The sequence below is a fragment of the Megascapheus bottae genome, chromosome 1 (genome assembly GCF_031878675.1).
Source record: "Megascapheus bottae isolate mThoBot1 chromosome 1, mThoBot2.hap1, whole genome shotgun sequence".
NCBI lineage: Eukaryota > Metazoa > Chordata > Mammalia > Rodentia > Geomyidae > Megascapheus > Megascapheus bottae.
The window spans coordinates 29,492,512-29,508,663 of record NC_143509.1 but is presented as its reverse complement, the minus strand read 5'-3'; the positions used below and the strand labels follow the sequence as shown (position 1 = coordinate 29,508,663).

General features: G+C 58.9%; 1 protein-coding gene across 4 annotated transcripts in view; it reads right to left on the bottom strand.

Moving 5' to 3' along the window:
- Nfic (nuclear factor I C) overlaps positions 1–16,152 on the bottom strand; it is a 44,325-nt gene that overhangs the window by 19,575 nt on the left and 8,598 nt on the right. For all 4 annotated transcript variants that reach the window (XM_090341371.1, XM_090341379.1, XM_090341352.1 and 1 more), the window contains exon 2: positions 12,321–12,852. In XM_090341371.1, coding sequence (XP_090197497.1) covers positions 12,321–12,852 — 532 coding nt within the window. The remainder of the gene's footprint in view (positions 1–12,320; positions 12,853–16,152) is intronic.

Below are 16,152 nucleotides of genomic sequence, written 5' to 3'. Positions count from 1 at the left end.
GCCAGAGGCTGCCAGCCTCCGCTGTGCCCTGTGATTCCGGCCCAGGTGGGTTCCATCTCTGAGCCTCCCCACTTCCTCTGTGTCCCTGCCAGCTTTTCCCCAGGGACGGAGCTGGGGACTCCGTGGCCTGGGCAGTCCAGGCTTCCCATCTGACCCAAGCTTTCTAGGCCCCCCCAGGGCTGCAGCCTGGGCTGAAGGCCAACAGGACACGCCAGCCGCTGTCCCCAGCCATGCAGGGCCACAAGCACGGGAGGTCTTGGCGTGGCCTCCCCTCCTCCCCCCAGGTGTGGTGGCCCATGCCACCTGGTGGGACCGAGGGGCCTGGGATCCCAGGACGACGGGTGACCATGTGGTGACATTATGGTCCAGGCAGCCATTTCCTTCCCTGCCAGCTTCCAGATGCTTGGGGGGGGGGGGGGCTGGGCAGCCATTTTGTGGCCCGGGGGACAGCGGGGCGAGGTGGACTGAGAGCCATGGGAGGGGGGCAGAGGAGACAGGGCCTGGGGTGCTGCCCAGCTGACCATCTGCGGGTCTCCGGAGGATTAAAGAGCAGGTGGGTGTCAGGAGGTGACTGTGACCCGGGCAGCTGGGGGGGTGGCGATCTCAGCCAGGACTACCGTGCCCCAGAAGGTTAAAAATACTCGTGCCACCCCCGTCCCTCCCAATGTCAAGTGTCACTGGCCAGCACTGAAAATAACCTGCTGTTTACACGGCCACCCCGGAAGCCACCTGTGGCCAGGAGTGGCCAGGCCAGGAGAAAATGCCAGGGGGGCACCAATGGCAGCACAGGCCTTGGCGATGCCAGGCCAGTCTTGTCCCTCTCTGGGCCTCGGGTCCAGGGGAAACAATTTCATCCTCTCACTGGGTTCCAGTTTCTTCTGCTTTAACAGAGAGGGAAACTGAGGCTGGGCAGGGGGAGGGGAAGACGTCCCAGCTACCAAAGTGGGAATTCGAGGTAGGGACCAGTGCCAGAGGAGCCCAAAGGGCCACTCAGAAACCTGATCTAAGTAGTGAGGAGAGAACACGAGCTAGGGCCTTGATGTATGAGTAAGAGTTTGTCTGGCACAGACGGGACCATGCCTTTACTGCATGCTTATGGTTCAAGGCACGGTTCAGTCCCAGGAGGTAAATTCACAGGTCAAGGTTCAACAGAGAGGTGGCACAGGGCACCTGTCTGGGGCAATCCGCTGGGCTCTGCCTTTGATGGGCCTTGTTACTCTAGGCCAGCTCTTCCTTCTCACTGGGTCTCAGTTTCCTCAGCTATCCAAGGAGGTGGGACAAAGTAGCCCCCCAGGGGCCTGTGACCCCTGCTAGGCAGGGACAGGGTGGAGGAGCCTTGGCAGGGTCATGGGTGGCTCTGTGGCCCAGCTCTGTGTTGGGAAGCACTGAGTTGTCACCTACTGGGTACAGGCACTCACTGGGCCATTGGTAAGCTACAGGTTTGCAAGCCTACTGTGTAGAGGGGGAAACTGAGGCACAGAGTGAACTACAAAATGAAAACACTGCTGCCAGCCACCAGATGGGGGCCAGGAGCTCAGTAGGTGTCCCCCACAACCCCAAGGCCCTGGGGCTAATGCCCAGCTGGCCCCAGGACCCCACTGAGCTGAGCTCAGTGACCCCTCCTGTCTCCCCCAGCCCTTATATGCCCAGGCAGGGGGCAGCAAGGTAAGGGCCAGCTCCAGGTAGGGTCCACAGGGCCCAGACAGCAGCACAACCCAGGTCTCAGTGCCTGTCCTCACTCATCTGCCAGGGACGCCCATGAGCAGACTCCGGTCCCTCCCTCCTCTGCCCACAGCCCTCCCTGGCTCCCACCTCCTTCAGTGCCAAAGGCCAAGTCCTCCCTGCAGCCCCCAGGGCCCTGCATGGCCCACCCTGTCCCCTCTCTCCCCCCCTCATTTCTCCTCCAGCGTGCCAGGAGCAGTTTCCCCTTAGTCTTCACATGCTGGTTCTTCCTTCAGTCCCTCAGGCTCAGCTGTTCCCTCAAGCCCTCAGGCCTGGGTGGCCCCTAAAATGCCCACAGCTCTCTTTGATGTTAGCCCTTCTGATCTGATCACCAGCTGACAAACATCTTTCCTTCTCTTCCAAAATCTGGGTCTATTATTATTATTATTGCCAGTACTGGGGCTTGAACTCAGGGCCTGAGTACTGTCTGTGGGCGTTCTCAAGGCTAGAGTTCTGCCACTTGAGCCACAGCACCACTTCTGGCTTTTTCTATGTATATGGTACTGAGGAATGGTACCCCAGGCTTTGTGCATGCTAGGCCAGCACTCTACCACTAGGTCATACTCCTGGCCCCTGGGGTTGAATGTTTGTCTTGCCGCCTGCAAGCCTCCTTAGAGCTCTGTGCCTGGCACACAGTAGGTGCTCAGTTAAACACTTAGAGGGCAGCTGTAGAGGAGGCTGAGCCCTGAGTCCTCCCCAGTCCTCCATCCCTCCCCAGCCTGGGGAAACTGAGGCTGCCATTGGCCTGCAATCACAGTGGAACAGGCAGCAAGTGAGGAGGGGGCGGGACCATCCTCTACCCTCCTCCTTTTGCTCGCACATGGGGAAACTGAGACCATTCAGGGAAGGAGGGGAGAGGAAGAAGGAGGGGGCCATGCGTGGGAGGAGCCATTCACGGCGATCACAATCATCATCATCATAATATTATAATAATAGTGACTACCCCGGCCTTCAGTTGGGCTTGGGGACGCGGCCCCTTTAAGACCCCCCCCGCCCGCGCCCGACCACGCCCTTCCTGACCACGCCCCCGAGCAAGGCCACGCCCCCTTATGTAAGCGCGGCTGCCCCGGCCTAACCCGGTTACATAAGGCGCCGCGACCGGGGGGTGCGGGTGTCCGGAGCCCCAAGTCCCGACGGCCTCCGCCGCCGCCCCTCGCACCACCGTCCGCCCCAGCAGAGCACCGCGACGGGCTCCGACCGCGGGGTGCACGCGGGCCCAGTTCCCGCCGCTCCGAGGAGCGGACTCCGAGCCCAGAGGGCCCGGGCGGCACCGCGCATGCGCCAGGCCTGCTGCGGCGGCGCCTTCAAGGCCCTGGAGGGGACGGGGGGGGGGGGGGTCCCCTGGACTCCGCAGCAGCTGGAGGCCACGTCCAAGACCTTCTCCCCCCGCCCCGAGATAGTGTCCCCTCTGTCTTGCAGCTCACAGTGTGGGGGCACATGAGCCCCCCTCTCATGTGGATGGTGAAGCTGGGGGCCCAGGGTGCAGAACGGGGGTCCCCCTGAAGGCGCCCCACCGCCCTCGGGCCGGACCTGGGGTTGAGGTGTCTGGCTGAGGCTCCTCCCCCCCCCCCCGGCTTCCCCCCCCCAAGCTCTGTTTCTGGAAAGGGGGAAGGGCCCTGCTCTCAGGGCGCTGGCCCTTTAAGGCATCCCAGCCAGCTGGTGGCTTGGGTTTGTCCCAGGGTGACCCCAAGGGGAGGGTGTGGCCTGGAACAAGGGCCCCATTCAGCTGCCACCTCCACCGACGGGCAGCCCACGGGTCCGGCAGGGCTGGGGCGGGCACAGACTGGCAACCAACCCAGACCCAGAGGGCAGAGAGAGAGAGAGAGAGACCCAGAAGGGGGAGGGGGCTGGCTTTGGCAGCAGCACTTTCCTCCACCCCAGTTGCCAGGGTAAGTGTTTGAGGCTTGCCCTCTGCCACCACGCAGGGCCGCAATCCCCAATGCATGCCTTGATCCAGCCACACCTGCTGCCTGACCCCTAGGTTCCAAGGTGGGATTCCCAGGACATTGCACAACCCCTCCCCTTGTGAACCACAGCAGACCCTGGTTTGAATCCGGCTCTGTGCTCCTGGAAAAGTGACTCTGCCTCTCTGGGTCTCAAGCTCACAACCCCTGGGTAGCTGAGATTACAGTTACCACACCTGGCCCTGGCAGGTCCCTGCGAGGGTTAAATGAGATGGTGACACGACTTTGAATGTTAACTAAAGGGTTCAGCAGGCCAACCAGCTCCTTCCCCCCAAAACAAGACCAAACTCACACCCCAACACTGAAATCCACTGCCTCCTGTTGGGCACACATAATCATGGCCACAGCTAGGGACGGAAGTCCTGTGGGCTGGGAGCCTCTTGGGAAGTCCTGCCACAGATCTGCCCGCGAGAGGAAGCCCAGACCCTGAGCTCACAGGCAGGACTCCAGAGCCGAGCCAGGATCACCACCCACAGCAGGCTTTCCATGTAGCCTGCCAGCTCAGATGCTGCCTTGGGTTTTTGCTTCTGGCCCACCTGGCTCAAACTCAGGACCTGAGCACTGTCCCTGAGCCTTTTCCACTCAAGGCTGGTGCTGTAACCCTTTATTTATTTATTGGTGGCTCATTGGAGACAAGAGTCTCACAGACTTTCCTGCTCAGGCTGGCTTTCTTTTCCTTTTTTTTTTTTTGCCAGTCCTGTAGCTTGAACTCAGGGCCTGAGCACTGCCCTTGGGCTGTCTCAAGAGCCACAGCACCACTTCCGGCTTTTCCTACCTATGTGGTACCGAGGAATCGAACCTGGGTCTTTGTGCATGCTGGGCAAGGACTACCACTAGACCACACTCCCGACCCCCCCACCCCCAGGCTGGCTTTCTAACCATGATCCTCACCTCTCAGCCTCCTGCGTAACTGGGATTGCAGGCGTGAGCACAGGAGTCTGGCCACAGCCATCTTTCCTAGAACTGTAGCCTGAGCTTTCTGGATCCTAGCCAGAGTTCCAAAACCTGGGTTTGGGGGAGGGGATTTTGAAATCAGCCCCTGAAAGCCTGGAACCTGTCAAGGTGAAACCTACCATTTTTGGGGGGGTGGAGGGCATAGCCCCCCCACACACTTGTTCATTATTGGATAATTGCTAAGTTTGAGAATTCTAGGATCAAGATTCCCAACCAGGGATGACTCAAGGTCTGATCCCATTCATTCCAGGGAAACCTACCCCCAGAATGTTCTAGAAGCCAGCTCAGGCACTGTTTTGAGCCATATCCTGCACTGAGGGGAAAACAAGTTCAAACCCACAGCATTCTGCAACTTTTTGGCTTTCTAGAAATGCAGAAACCCTGAAGTGGGCAATTCAAGACCCAGGTTGGATGGCTGTGTTCTGGAACATTCCTGGCTTCAAAAAGGAATGTTTACCTCTCCCTCGGGACAGTGGTCCTCACCTGGGCTGCTCTGCCCCCAGGGGACCTCGGGTAATACCTGAGGATGCATGTGGCTGCCATAGCTGGGGGTGCGGGGGGGGGGCGGTCAGGGACGCTGCTCAGCCACTTGCGGAGGGAGAACTCCACATCCCGTGTCCTCAGGGCCCAGAGCGCACCCCGTGTTCCCCTAATTACTCCTATATGTATTTCCTGCTTAATTAGCTCGTAGTATCTCCAGTCTGGCCTGGACTATACTCCTTCCCATCTGGACCTCCTGAGTAGCTGGGGATTATAGGCGTGAACTACTGTACTCCACCAGTTCTTGCATTTCTCACCCAACCAGAGTTTTCTATGGGGTGGGGGGGGTGGTTCTAGAATCTTCCATTATGTCCTCCATACCCCAACTCAGAAGAGCAAAAGTCAGCTTCTCCATTCCCTAGCTCTGAAGGGTTGCAGCCTCGTTCTCTGGACATCATTAAGAGTGGATAGGAGGGGGCTAGGAGTCTGCCCTAGTGGTAGAGTGCTTGCCTAGCATGCACAAAGCCCTAGGTTCAATTCCTTGGTACCCCATACACAGAAAAGGCCAGAATTGATGCTGTGACTCAAGTGATAGAGTGCTAGCCTTGAGAAAGCCCAAGGACAGTGCCCAGGCCCTAAGCTCAAGCCCCAGGACTGACAAAAAAAAAAAAAGTGGATAAAAGAAAATCATCATCATCATCATCATCATCATCATCATCATCATCAGTATCCATGGTTCTTCCTACCAGGCCTGCCAGGGGCTGGGATCTGCCTGGGAGAGAATTCTAGAACCCCATAGATGGGGAAGGATATTCTAGAATTTGACCTTGAGACTCTAGATTTGTCCCCACCTGGTCTGGTAGAGTCTTTGACCCTTTTGCCATTGGATCCTCCCTCCACAGCCAGGGGGCTTCAAGACCGATGGGACAGCCTTCCTGGGCCTCAATTTCCCCCATGGAGACAGACCACTCGGGTCTCCGGCCCCTCCCACCCCACCCCATACTGCTGCTGCTTCTGGCTCACCCATCACTTCCTGCCCACACCAGCTGGAGGGCAGGGCTGGCCGCAGGGACAGCTGGCTGGAGGTGGGGGACAGAGATGTCCCTAGCTGCCCCGGGCCACTGGGCACTGGGCCAGAGTGGCAACTGCAGATCCGGCATGGTGGGCAGCGGGCACAAGTGTGGCAGTGCTGCATCCAGGCCTGCAGGCGAGGGGGCATCGGCCCTCGTCACCCTGTGTGCCACAGGCGGGCCTTCAGGGACAGCCACACCACCTCTCCCCTCGTGTCTAGAGGAATGGGTTCACATGGCTAAGCTCTGGCTTGGTCTCCACAGGAAGAAAGCAAGAGACCAGAGACATCCATGAGCCGCCCGGGGCTGCACAGTGCAGGCTACAGGGAGGGCAGTAGCTATGAGGATAAAGACAGCTATGACCAGGGTCACACTGTCGCCATCTCGCCATTACCCCAGCATGGCTAGGATCATACCACCACACCAGGGTTTATAACATTCAAACAAACAAACAAAAAACCACAAAACAAACAAGGACTGGTGCTGTGGCTCAAGGGGGAGCCTCGAGCTGAAGAGCTCAGAGACAGCGCCCAGGCCCAGAGTTCAAGTCCCACAACCAACCAAAAAATGTTTTTGAAAAGTTGTCAGGATGGGGCCGGGAGTTTAGCCTAGTGGTGGAATGCTTGCCTAGCACGCACGAAGACCCAGGTTCAATTCCTCGGCACCACACACATAGAAAAAAAAGCCAGAAGTGGTGCTGAGTCTGAAGTGCTAGAGCTCTAGTCTTGAAGAAATCCAAGGACAGTGCTCAGGCCCTGAGCTCAAGCCCAAGACTGGCAAAAATAAATAAATAAATAAAAACCAAAACTGCCAGGAATGTGGCCTAATGGTAGTTTGGGTGCTTGTGAAGACCAGGGTTCGATTCCTTGGTAGCACATACATAGAAAAGCTGGAAGTGGAGCTGTGGCTCAAGTGGTAGAGCTCTAGCCTTGAGAAAGTCCAAGGACAGTGCTCAGGCCCTGAGCTCAAGCCCAGGACTGGCAAAACAAACACAAAACTTGCACTTGATTGACAGCGTCAAGCCCCATCATGGAGCCCAACCCCAGTAGGAAGCCCCGCCCCCACAGACCACACACTGCTAGAGCCAGGTCCTTCCGTGGAGCCACGCCCGGGCCAGAAAGGATCACCCACTAGGAAACAGTGGCCACCCCAGGCCATGCTTCATTGGGAGCCACGCCCACCACCGGGAATAATGCCCACCGAGTGACCACGCCCACCACAAAATGTGCCCTAACCACGCCCCACCACACAGCCACGCCTCCTGCAAAGCCACACCCCCTCCTGGGGCTGCCATGGGGGGCAAACCATGAGGTCTGGGGGAATCACTGGACCCCAGGGAGGCCAAGAAAGGCAGGAGCTCGTCCTGCATGCTTTCCAGGGACCCTGACCCTCATCCTCAGGGTGCAGGGGCGGGGGACGGTTCTGTAAGTGGTACTGGGATTTGAACTCAGGCTTTTAAACTACCAAGGCTGGCGCTCTTCCGCTTGATCCATGCTTCTTTTTCTTCTTTTTATTTTGCCAGTCCTGGGGCTTGAACTCAGGGCCTGAGCACTGTCCTTGGACTTTCTCAAGGCTAGAGCTCTACCACTTGGGCCACAGTACCACTTCTGGCTTTTTCTATGTATGTGGTACCGAGGAATTGAACCTGGGTTTTTGCTACTTACTTTTCAGATAGGATATTGCACTTTTGCCCAGGAGGTGTGGACAGTGATCCCACTACCTATGCCTCTGGTGGACCTGGGATTACAGGAGCCAGCCACTGTGCCCAGTGTTTAAGTTAGGATCTCACTATATAGCCCAGGCTGACTTTGAACTCTGAATTCTCCTGGGCCCTTGATCTCCCAATACTTGCTTTATAAGCTCTCTTTCATCTCTCTTTTCTTTGTTTCTTTTTTTGGCCAGTCATGGGGCTTGAACTCAAGGCCTGGATGCTGTCCCTTAGCTTTTTCACTAGAGACTGGAGCTCTACTGCTTGAGCCACAGCTCCACTTCCCACTTTTTTGGGGGGTGGTTAATTGGAGATAAGAGCCTGACAGATTTTTCCTGTCCAGGCTGGCATTAAACTGTGATCCTCAGAGCTCCTGAGTGAGAAGCTGCCATTACAGGTGTGAGCTCCAGGCTTTTCTACCCTCCCTTAAGGGAAGCCTGAGCTCTGACTCCAGCTCTGTCTCCTAGGAGCTGGGTAGGGAGCTGACCTGCTCTGGGCCTCTGATGCCTTCTTTGAACCAAGGGAGAAGAAATGCTGTGGCCTAGAACGGTGGAAGCAGAGAGGGGGTACAGTGAATTTGGGAGGTGGTTTATGGACACAGCACTTGCTGCACATGCATCAGGGCCTGCAAGCCATTGCCAGCCCAGCCAAACAAAGATGGGCACGTGTTCAGTGGCTGGCACGTGGAGCCTCCCCCTCCACCCATGCATGGTATTGTTAGTATAAATTCTCCCTAGTTCCATGGGGGAAGTGTGTTGGGGAACCCTAAGTGTCTCCCATGACCCCCTCCAGGCCTCACCAGCACCCCTTTCCCGCCAGGGCGGCCCCACCCAGGGCACCTTGCCCACGGCTGGGTTAGGTTGGCAGCAGGCAAGGCGGGAAGAAGGGAGAGCTGGCCCATGGCGGCGTCAGCAAATGGTCACCATCTGGGCTGGCAGCCGGCGCGGGCGGGCCTGGCACCCCTCCCCCGGCCTGGCACGACGCCCGCCCGCGCTTCGGATTTCGCTGGCTGCCAGAAGAGGCGGGAGGCCTGGCTGGGCGGAGGCCCCGGGCAGGCAGGCAGGCCTCCACTCTGCCTTGATACACCTCTCTCTCTCTCTCTCTCTCTCTCTCTCTCTCTCTCTCTCTCTCTCTCTCTCTCTCTCTCTCTTCCCTGGCTTGTTAAGACAGAGTCTTTCTACATAGCCTGAAAACTTGCCATCTCCCCAGACTCGGATTCCAGGAGTGCAGGAATTACAGGAGTGAGCTACCAGGCCTGGCTGCACACTCTCCTCTAATCTCTCTCATTTTATCACCAGTGAAACACATAAAGGCTGGAAGTGGAGCTGTGGCTCCAGTGGCAGAGCACCAGCCTTGAGTGGAAAGGCTCAGGGACAGCGCCTAGGTCCTGAGTTCAAACCCCAGGACTGGAACAACACCAAAATGTCAATGGGTGGATTCTTTACTCCTGGTCAGACTGCACACAACCTGTCCGGAGGCGCCCACAGCCTCCAGGGGCTGCTTACCCAGCCGTCCCTTCTCCCTGCGCCTGGCTGCCCCAGGCACGTGCGGCGCCTGGCCCGGGCCATCCATCCCCTGAGGTCAGCCCCAGGAGATGCCCTGAGCTCTGCCCCTAGGTCTTTCCGAGGGCACCGAAGCCTGGGCCTCTACCAAGGGCACAGGCCCCCAGTTTTGGCAGAGCTGTTTGAAGCCAGGCTCTATGCTTAGGCTGGGCTGATGGGAAAGCTGGTCAGTCCCTCCTGTGGTCTGACTGACAGCTGCCAAGTTCACATCAGAGAATGAAGCCCAGACAAGCAGGGAAAAGGATGCTGGGATGCAGTGTTGGGCTTTGGGCTCAGCCTGGGGTCCAGATGGCATCCTGGGGAGTGGAGAGCTTAGTTCCCACTGACTTCATATCCGGAGGATTGGTGCCACAGCCTGCCCTCTGTTGCTGGACCTCAGGCCGGTCAGATCCCTTCTGTGGGCCTCAGTTTCCTCCTCTATAACTCAGGGATGGGCAAGGAGTCCTCCCTCTGAGAATGGGAGCTAAGAGCCTGGTAGTGCATGCCTATACTACTAGCCTTCAGGAAATGGAGACAGGAGGAGCTAAAGTTAAATGTGAGTTATATAGTGAGACCCCAGTCTCAAGAAGTAAAATAACGAAGAAGAAGAACAACAACAACAAAAAAAAATGGTTGAAGTCAGAAAAGGGCCTGGCAGACAGCCAGTGGAGCTAAGACCTGGGGTTTTGAAATACAAGTAGGAGTTTTCCATAGGAGAAAGGCCTTGCGGCTGAGCTTATGACCCGGGCAAAGCCTTGTGGGTGGGAATGGAGGGCAGTGCTGGTGGCCGCCTTGGTCTCGCTCTTTTCTTGGATCTGCACAGGATAGTAGGGGCTGAGTTCTGCAGCTGAGCCCGTGGTTAGAATGTTGGGCTTAGGGTATTGGAGTGTGTTGGGGGGGAGGGCAGGGGAGAGGGGGGAAGGAACAGGAGAGGGGAGGAGGCCTCAGAGATAGTGCCGAGTCAGCAGAAAGCTGGCCAGAATTTTATCAGCTGGGGTGGGGGCAGGGTGGGGGTGGGGAGGGAGGGCAAGTTCCTCATGGGGATGAAGGCCTCGCTCTCCCACCCCATGCTCACCAGATCTGGCTACCAGGTCCACCTCTGTGCCTGCCCTCCCCACACACACACCTATGGTGAGCCCTGGGGACTTTACTGTTCCCTGGGGACCATGCTGTTCCCTAGGGGATGCTCTGTGGTGGTTAAGAGTCAAGGTCAGGGATGAAGGTCATGGCTGGATTGCTCTCTCCTTGGGGGCTGGACTTCCTGCCAACCCTAGCAGGTGGCAGAGCTGCCCATTATGTTGAGAGGGAAACAGAGGCACAGAACATGGGGCCACTTATGGGGCCTGAACGCAGGGCCTGGGCACTGTCCCCTGAGCTCTTCAGTTCAAGGCTAGTGTTTTACCACTTCCGGTTTTCTGGTGGTTCATTAGAGATAAGAGTCTCAGGGGGCCGGGAGTGTGGCCTAGTGGTCAAGTACTCACCTAGCATGCACAAAGCCCTGAGTACAATTCCTCGATACCACCTACACAGAAAAAGCCCGAAGTGGGGCTGTGGCCCAAGTGGTAGAGCCCTAGCCTTGAGCAGAAGCAGCTCAGGGATAGTGCCCAGGGCCTGAGTTCAAACCTCAAGACTGGCCAAAGAAAATAAAAAGCTTCATGGACTTTCCTTGCTGGACTGGCTTTGAACTGTGATCCTCACATCTCAGCCTTCTGAGAAGCTAGGGTGACAGGCGTGAGGCCCCAATCCTTTCCTGTCTCCTGTGCAGGCCTGAATCTGGCTATCTGCCTGCCTCAGCCGCCCCAGAGCTGACACTACAGGTAGACGTGACCATACTCGGTCAACCTCTGGCCTTTCTTCCCTTCCTTTGTCCTGGGTGCCCAATGCGAGTTCTCCTGGGCTCCCCCTGGCTTGGGGGGGGGCGCAGCCAGTGTGGGCTGCAGGTACAGCAAAGTTGACCTGGCTGGGCACAGCAGTGCTGGGCTGGGCTATATGTCTTCCCCACCCACCCAAAGATGGTTCTGGAACACCTCCATGACACAGACCACACATGCACACTTCTGGTGGATTTCCTCCAGCCCAATCTAGTTGGGTACCCCAAGAACCCCTACCACGCTGGCCGCTGGCCACAGCCCTGCGCATGCCCAAGACCCAGCCCGCCAGCCTCTGTCCCCTCCCTACCATGGCCTCATAATGCCATGTCTTGTCACCTGGGACACGATCCTGGGGCCATCAGTGGGGGAGGTGACATCCAGCTTCCACCTTCAGACCCAGAAATGCACCTGCCTCCCTCCTCAGGTCTGCAGGCTGGCCTGGGCATCCCTGCAGCCCTCCTCTCTCAGACTGACACGTCCACCTCCATCTCCCCCCAAGGGGTTTGCCTGTCACCTTCATCTCCCCCCTCAGACTGGCACCTCACACCTACTCCCCCTCTCCGGGGGCCGGGCACACCGCCTCGTTCCTCAGATTCTCGCCTCACCTCTGCCTCTCACCTCAGATTTGCCCACCTGTATCCCCGCTCGGACTTACACAGCTGCCTCTGTCTCCTCCCTCCATCCCCAACACGAGCCTCCTGCTCAGACTTGCACGCGTCTTTCGGCCTCTTCTCTTGGACTGGCCCATTGGCTTCTCCGCCACCTCAGACTGGCACTTCTGCCTCCCCTCCTTGGACTGTACACTGGTCCTCTCCCCCCCCCCCGCCCCGCTCAGACTGGCGTTGCCCCCATCCCTCTTGGAGTGGCATCTCTGCTTCGCCGCCCTGCCGGCCCCGCCCCCTCGCAGACCAGCCACGCCCCCAGGCCCGCCCCTCGCAGCCCGACCACGCCCCTGGGCCCGCCCCTCGTAGCCCGGCCACGCCCCCAGCCGCGCAGGCGCAGGCGCTCACCTCGCTCGCGCACGAAGTAGGCCAGGTAGAGGTCGAGCTCCTTGACGGCCACGCCGATGTGGTGCGGCTGCACGCAGAGCACCGGGTGCCCGCACTGCGCCGCCTTCACCAGGCGCTCGCCGTCGGTGCTCTCGAGCGGCACGCCCTTGAAGAGGATGACCATGACCAGGTCCAGCCGCCACACCTTGTCGGCCTGGCGCAGGCAGTCGATGCGCCGCATCTTGCCCTTCTGGTCGGGGTTGGAGAGCACGCAGCCCGGCGCCTTCTTGCCGGTGACGGCCAGCACGAAGTCCTCGCGGCACTCGGGCCGGATGTCCTTGCGCAGCTTGGCCAGCAGCCGCGAGGCCCACTTCTGCTTCACCTCGGCCTTCTCGCCCAGCAGCTCGTCCTTCACGGCGCGCTCCTCCTCGCGCGACATGCGCTTCTCGTGCTTCTTGAAGTACTTGCGCTTGCGCGCCTGCAGGTTGAACCAGGTGTAGGCGAAGGCGCGCACGTGCGGCAGCAGCGCCTCGATGAATGGATGGAACTCATCCTGTGGGCGGGGGGAGCGGGTCAGCGAGCGGCGGGGGGCCGACACCCCAGACCCGCGCGCCCCGGGGTCCCAGACACCCGGGGACCCAGACACCCGGGGAGACCCGCGCGCCCCGGGAGACCCAGACACCCGGGGACCCAGACACCCGGGGACCCAGACATCCGGGGAGACCCGCACGCCCCGGGGGACCCAGACACCCGGGGACCCAGACACCCGGGAGACCCAGACACCGGGGACCCAGACACCCGGGGAGACTCACACGCCCCGGGGGACCCAGACACCCGGGGAGACCCGCGCGCCCCGGGAGACCCAGACACCCGGGGAGACCCACACGCCCCGGGGGACCCAGACACCCGGGGACCCAGACACCCGGGGAGACCCACACGCCCCGGGGGACCCAGATACCCGGGGACCCAGACACCCGGGGACCCAGACACCCGGGGAGACCCACACGTCCCGGGGGACCCAGACACCCGGGGACCCAGACACCTAGGGACCCAGACATCCGGGGAGACCCAGACACCTGGGGAGACCCGCGTGCCCCGGGGACCCAGACAGCCGGGGAGACCTACATGCCCCGGGGGACCCAGACACCTGGGGAGACCCGCACAGGAACCCACAAACCTACATGCCCTAGGGGTTACCCGCATGCCGGGTAGGCTTGGACATGTGGGGAGACTGAGGCCTCCTGGGCCCCAGGCACCTGGGTAGACTGAGCCTCCTGGGACCTGATTACCTGGGGAAACTGAAGCTAGGGTGGGACTAGTGTCATCTCGGACCCAACACATGTTGGGGAGAAAGCCTTTGGGGTCTCAGATACATGCAGCAAGCTGAGGGCAGATAAGGAAACTGAGGCTCTGGGACTGGAATACATCCCAGATGGCCACTCTGCCTGCTACCACCCAGGCCAGCAAACTCGGTCTAGAAAGGAGTGGGGGGAGAACACCCTAGGCTGTGTGAACCCCGAAGCCTCTCTAGGCCTCCCCTCAACTTGTCATCTAAACACAAAATTATCTAAAGTAGCTAGATGACAGGGGATCACACCCGCCACCCTAGCTACTCAAGAGGCGGAGACCTGGAGGAATCATGGTTAGAGACCAGAAAAAAAAATCCTTAAGACCAGCCAAAAGCTTGGATGAGGGAGTGGTTCAAGTAGCAGAGCACCAGCTGAGCACATGGGGAGGCCTTAAGTTCAAAATCTAGAACTACCAAGAAAAAAAATCAATCAATTAGAGAAAATGACCCCCCAACCCTGGCTGGAGGCCCCAGAACATGGCCCTTGTCCCCTATCTTGTCTCCTAGGTTGGGGAGGTGGGGTCAGACTTCCCCCATGCCTGGACACATGGCAGTGCCCCGCAGGGCGCCTGGCTCTTGGGGTGCTGGGGTGGGGACATGGCACCTCACCTCTTACTGAGGCTCTGAAAATAACCTGCTGGGTGGGGAGGGGCAGGCCACCGCCTTGTGCCAGCCCGGCTGGGCTGCCCACTTGCACTGTCATCAGGACAGCTGCAGCCTAGTTCACTACCCTCCCCCCAGCCCACCTGCTGAGGGAAAGGGGGGGTGTCCCATGCCAGGCCCAGCAGCAGGGCCTGGATTGATCATTGATAACACAAGACCCAGAAAGGGGAGCCGGGGGTGGCAGTGGATGCTGGACAGAGGCCAGGAACGCAGGACGGAGGTCCAGAGACGGGCGTTCTGGCACTTACAGTAAGGAGACACGACAAGCGGGACCTGGAGCCGGGCACCCACGGCTCCATCTGTGGCTCAAGTGGTAGAGCGCTAACTTGGAGCAGAAAAACCTCAGGGACAGCACCCAGGCCGTGAGGTCAAGCCCCAGTACTTGCACACATATTTTTAAAAAAGGGAGAGTTTGGCCTAGCGAGGTGCTTGCCCAGCATGCTCGGAGACCCAGGTTCGATTCCTCAGTACCATATATGCAGAAAAAAAGCTGAAAACAGTCCTGTGGCGCAAGTGGTAGAATGCTGGCCTTGAGAAAGCCCAGGGTCAGTGCGCAGGCCTGGAGCTCAAGCCCAGGACTGGCAAAAATAAATAAATAATTAAAGGGGTACAGGAGCATGGCCTAGTGGTAGAGTGCTCGCCTAGCATGCACGGAGCCCGGGTTCGATTCCTTGGTACCCTATATACAGAAAAAGCTGGAAGTGGTGCTGTGGCTCAAGTGGTAGAAAGCCCCAGGATAGTGCTCAGGCCCTGAGTTCAAGCCCCAGGACTGGAAAAAGAAAAAAAAGAAAACTGAAAAATAGATGGGGGGGGTGCCTAGAATTAGCAGGTGGGGTGCCAGCTGGTCAGAGAAGGGGGAACCCCTTTTTCTCCCTGAGGACCCCCCCCCCCTCTAGAATTCCTGGTCTGGTCATCTTTGAGCTCCCTGGAGCCCCTCCCCTCCAAGCCCCGCCCTTTCACTGAGCCCTGTCCCCTTAAGCCCCTCCCCTCCACTGTGAGGTCGGCCCCCTCCTGTGAGCCCAGCTCCCTTTAAGCCCGGGGTGAGGTGCCAGCAGGCCTGGCAGGGGTGGAAGCCCATGTCACTGGTGACCCCGGCTGTTCCGGAGACAACAGGACAAACAGCCTGTAACTAGGTCACAGACCTGCCGGCCGCCGGCCCCAGCCTCCCTCTTCCTCTCACCGAGGTCAGGCCAGGTGAGAGGCAGGGCAAGCCACTGGGTCTCACAGACTTGTAACAAGCACGACCTCTTCCCAGCGAGGGCAAGGCAGCAGCTGAAAAATCCTCCCCCAAACTCCTACTCATCCCTCAATGCCCTCTCTCCAATCCCCTCCCCTCAGGCAGCCTTTCCTGCCTCCTCACCTTGCCTGCGCCACACAAGCTGGGCTGGACAGTCTTGTGCCTCCCTGTGGCTTCCCCTCTACCTTCACGGTCCTGGGGCAGCCAATTAGGACATGAAAATGTGCTTTCTCCAGGTAAAAGTAACTCGACAGTCCCTCCTGAGAATCTGCCTTGACCTCCTCCTCTATCAACTCTTACCCCTAACTCAAAACCTGCACGCTCCAAAACCCTGGTTTCCAGTGTCCTTTTTCCCATGTTAGAAGACTCGCCCCAAGTCTGTGACTAGTGGAGGGCAAAAGTGCCTCTCTGAACTGAGGCCCATCTGGCACCAAAGACAGAGTTGGCAGCCTTGGCTAATTCCTTTGTTCAGCCTGGTGGCTCGCTCATATTTAACCCTGTGAAGGAGGGATCTCTCTGGTCATTCAGCATTTAGTGAGTGTCTACTGTGTGCCAGCCCCAGGGGGTCACCCTTCTCTCCTCAGGGTCCTAACAAGGGTGGGTCC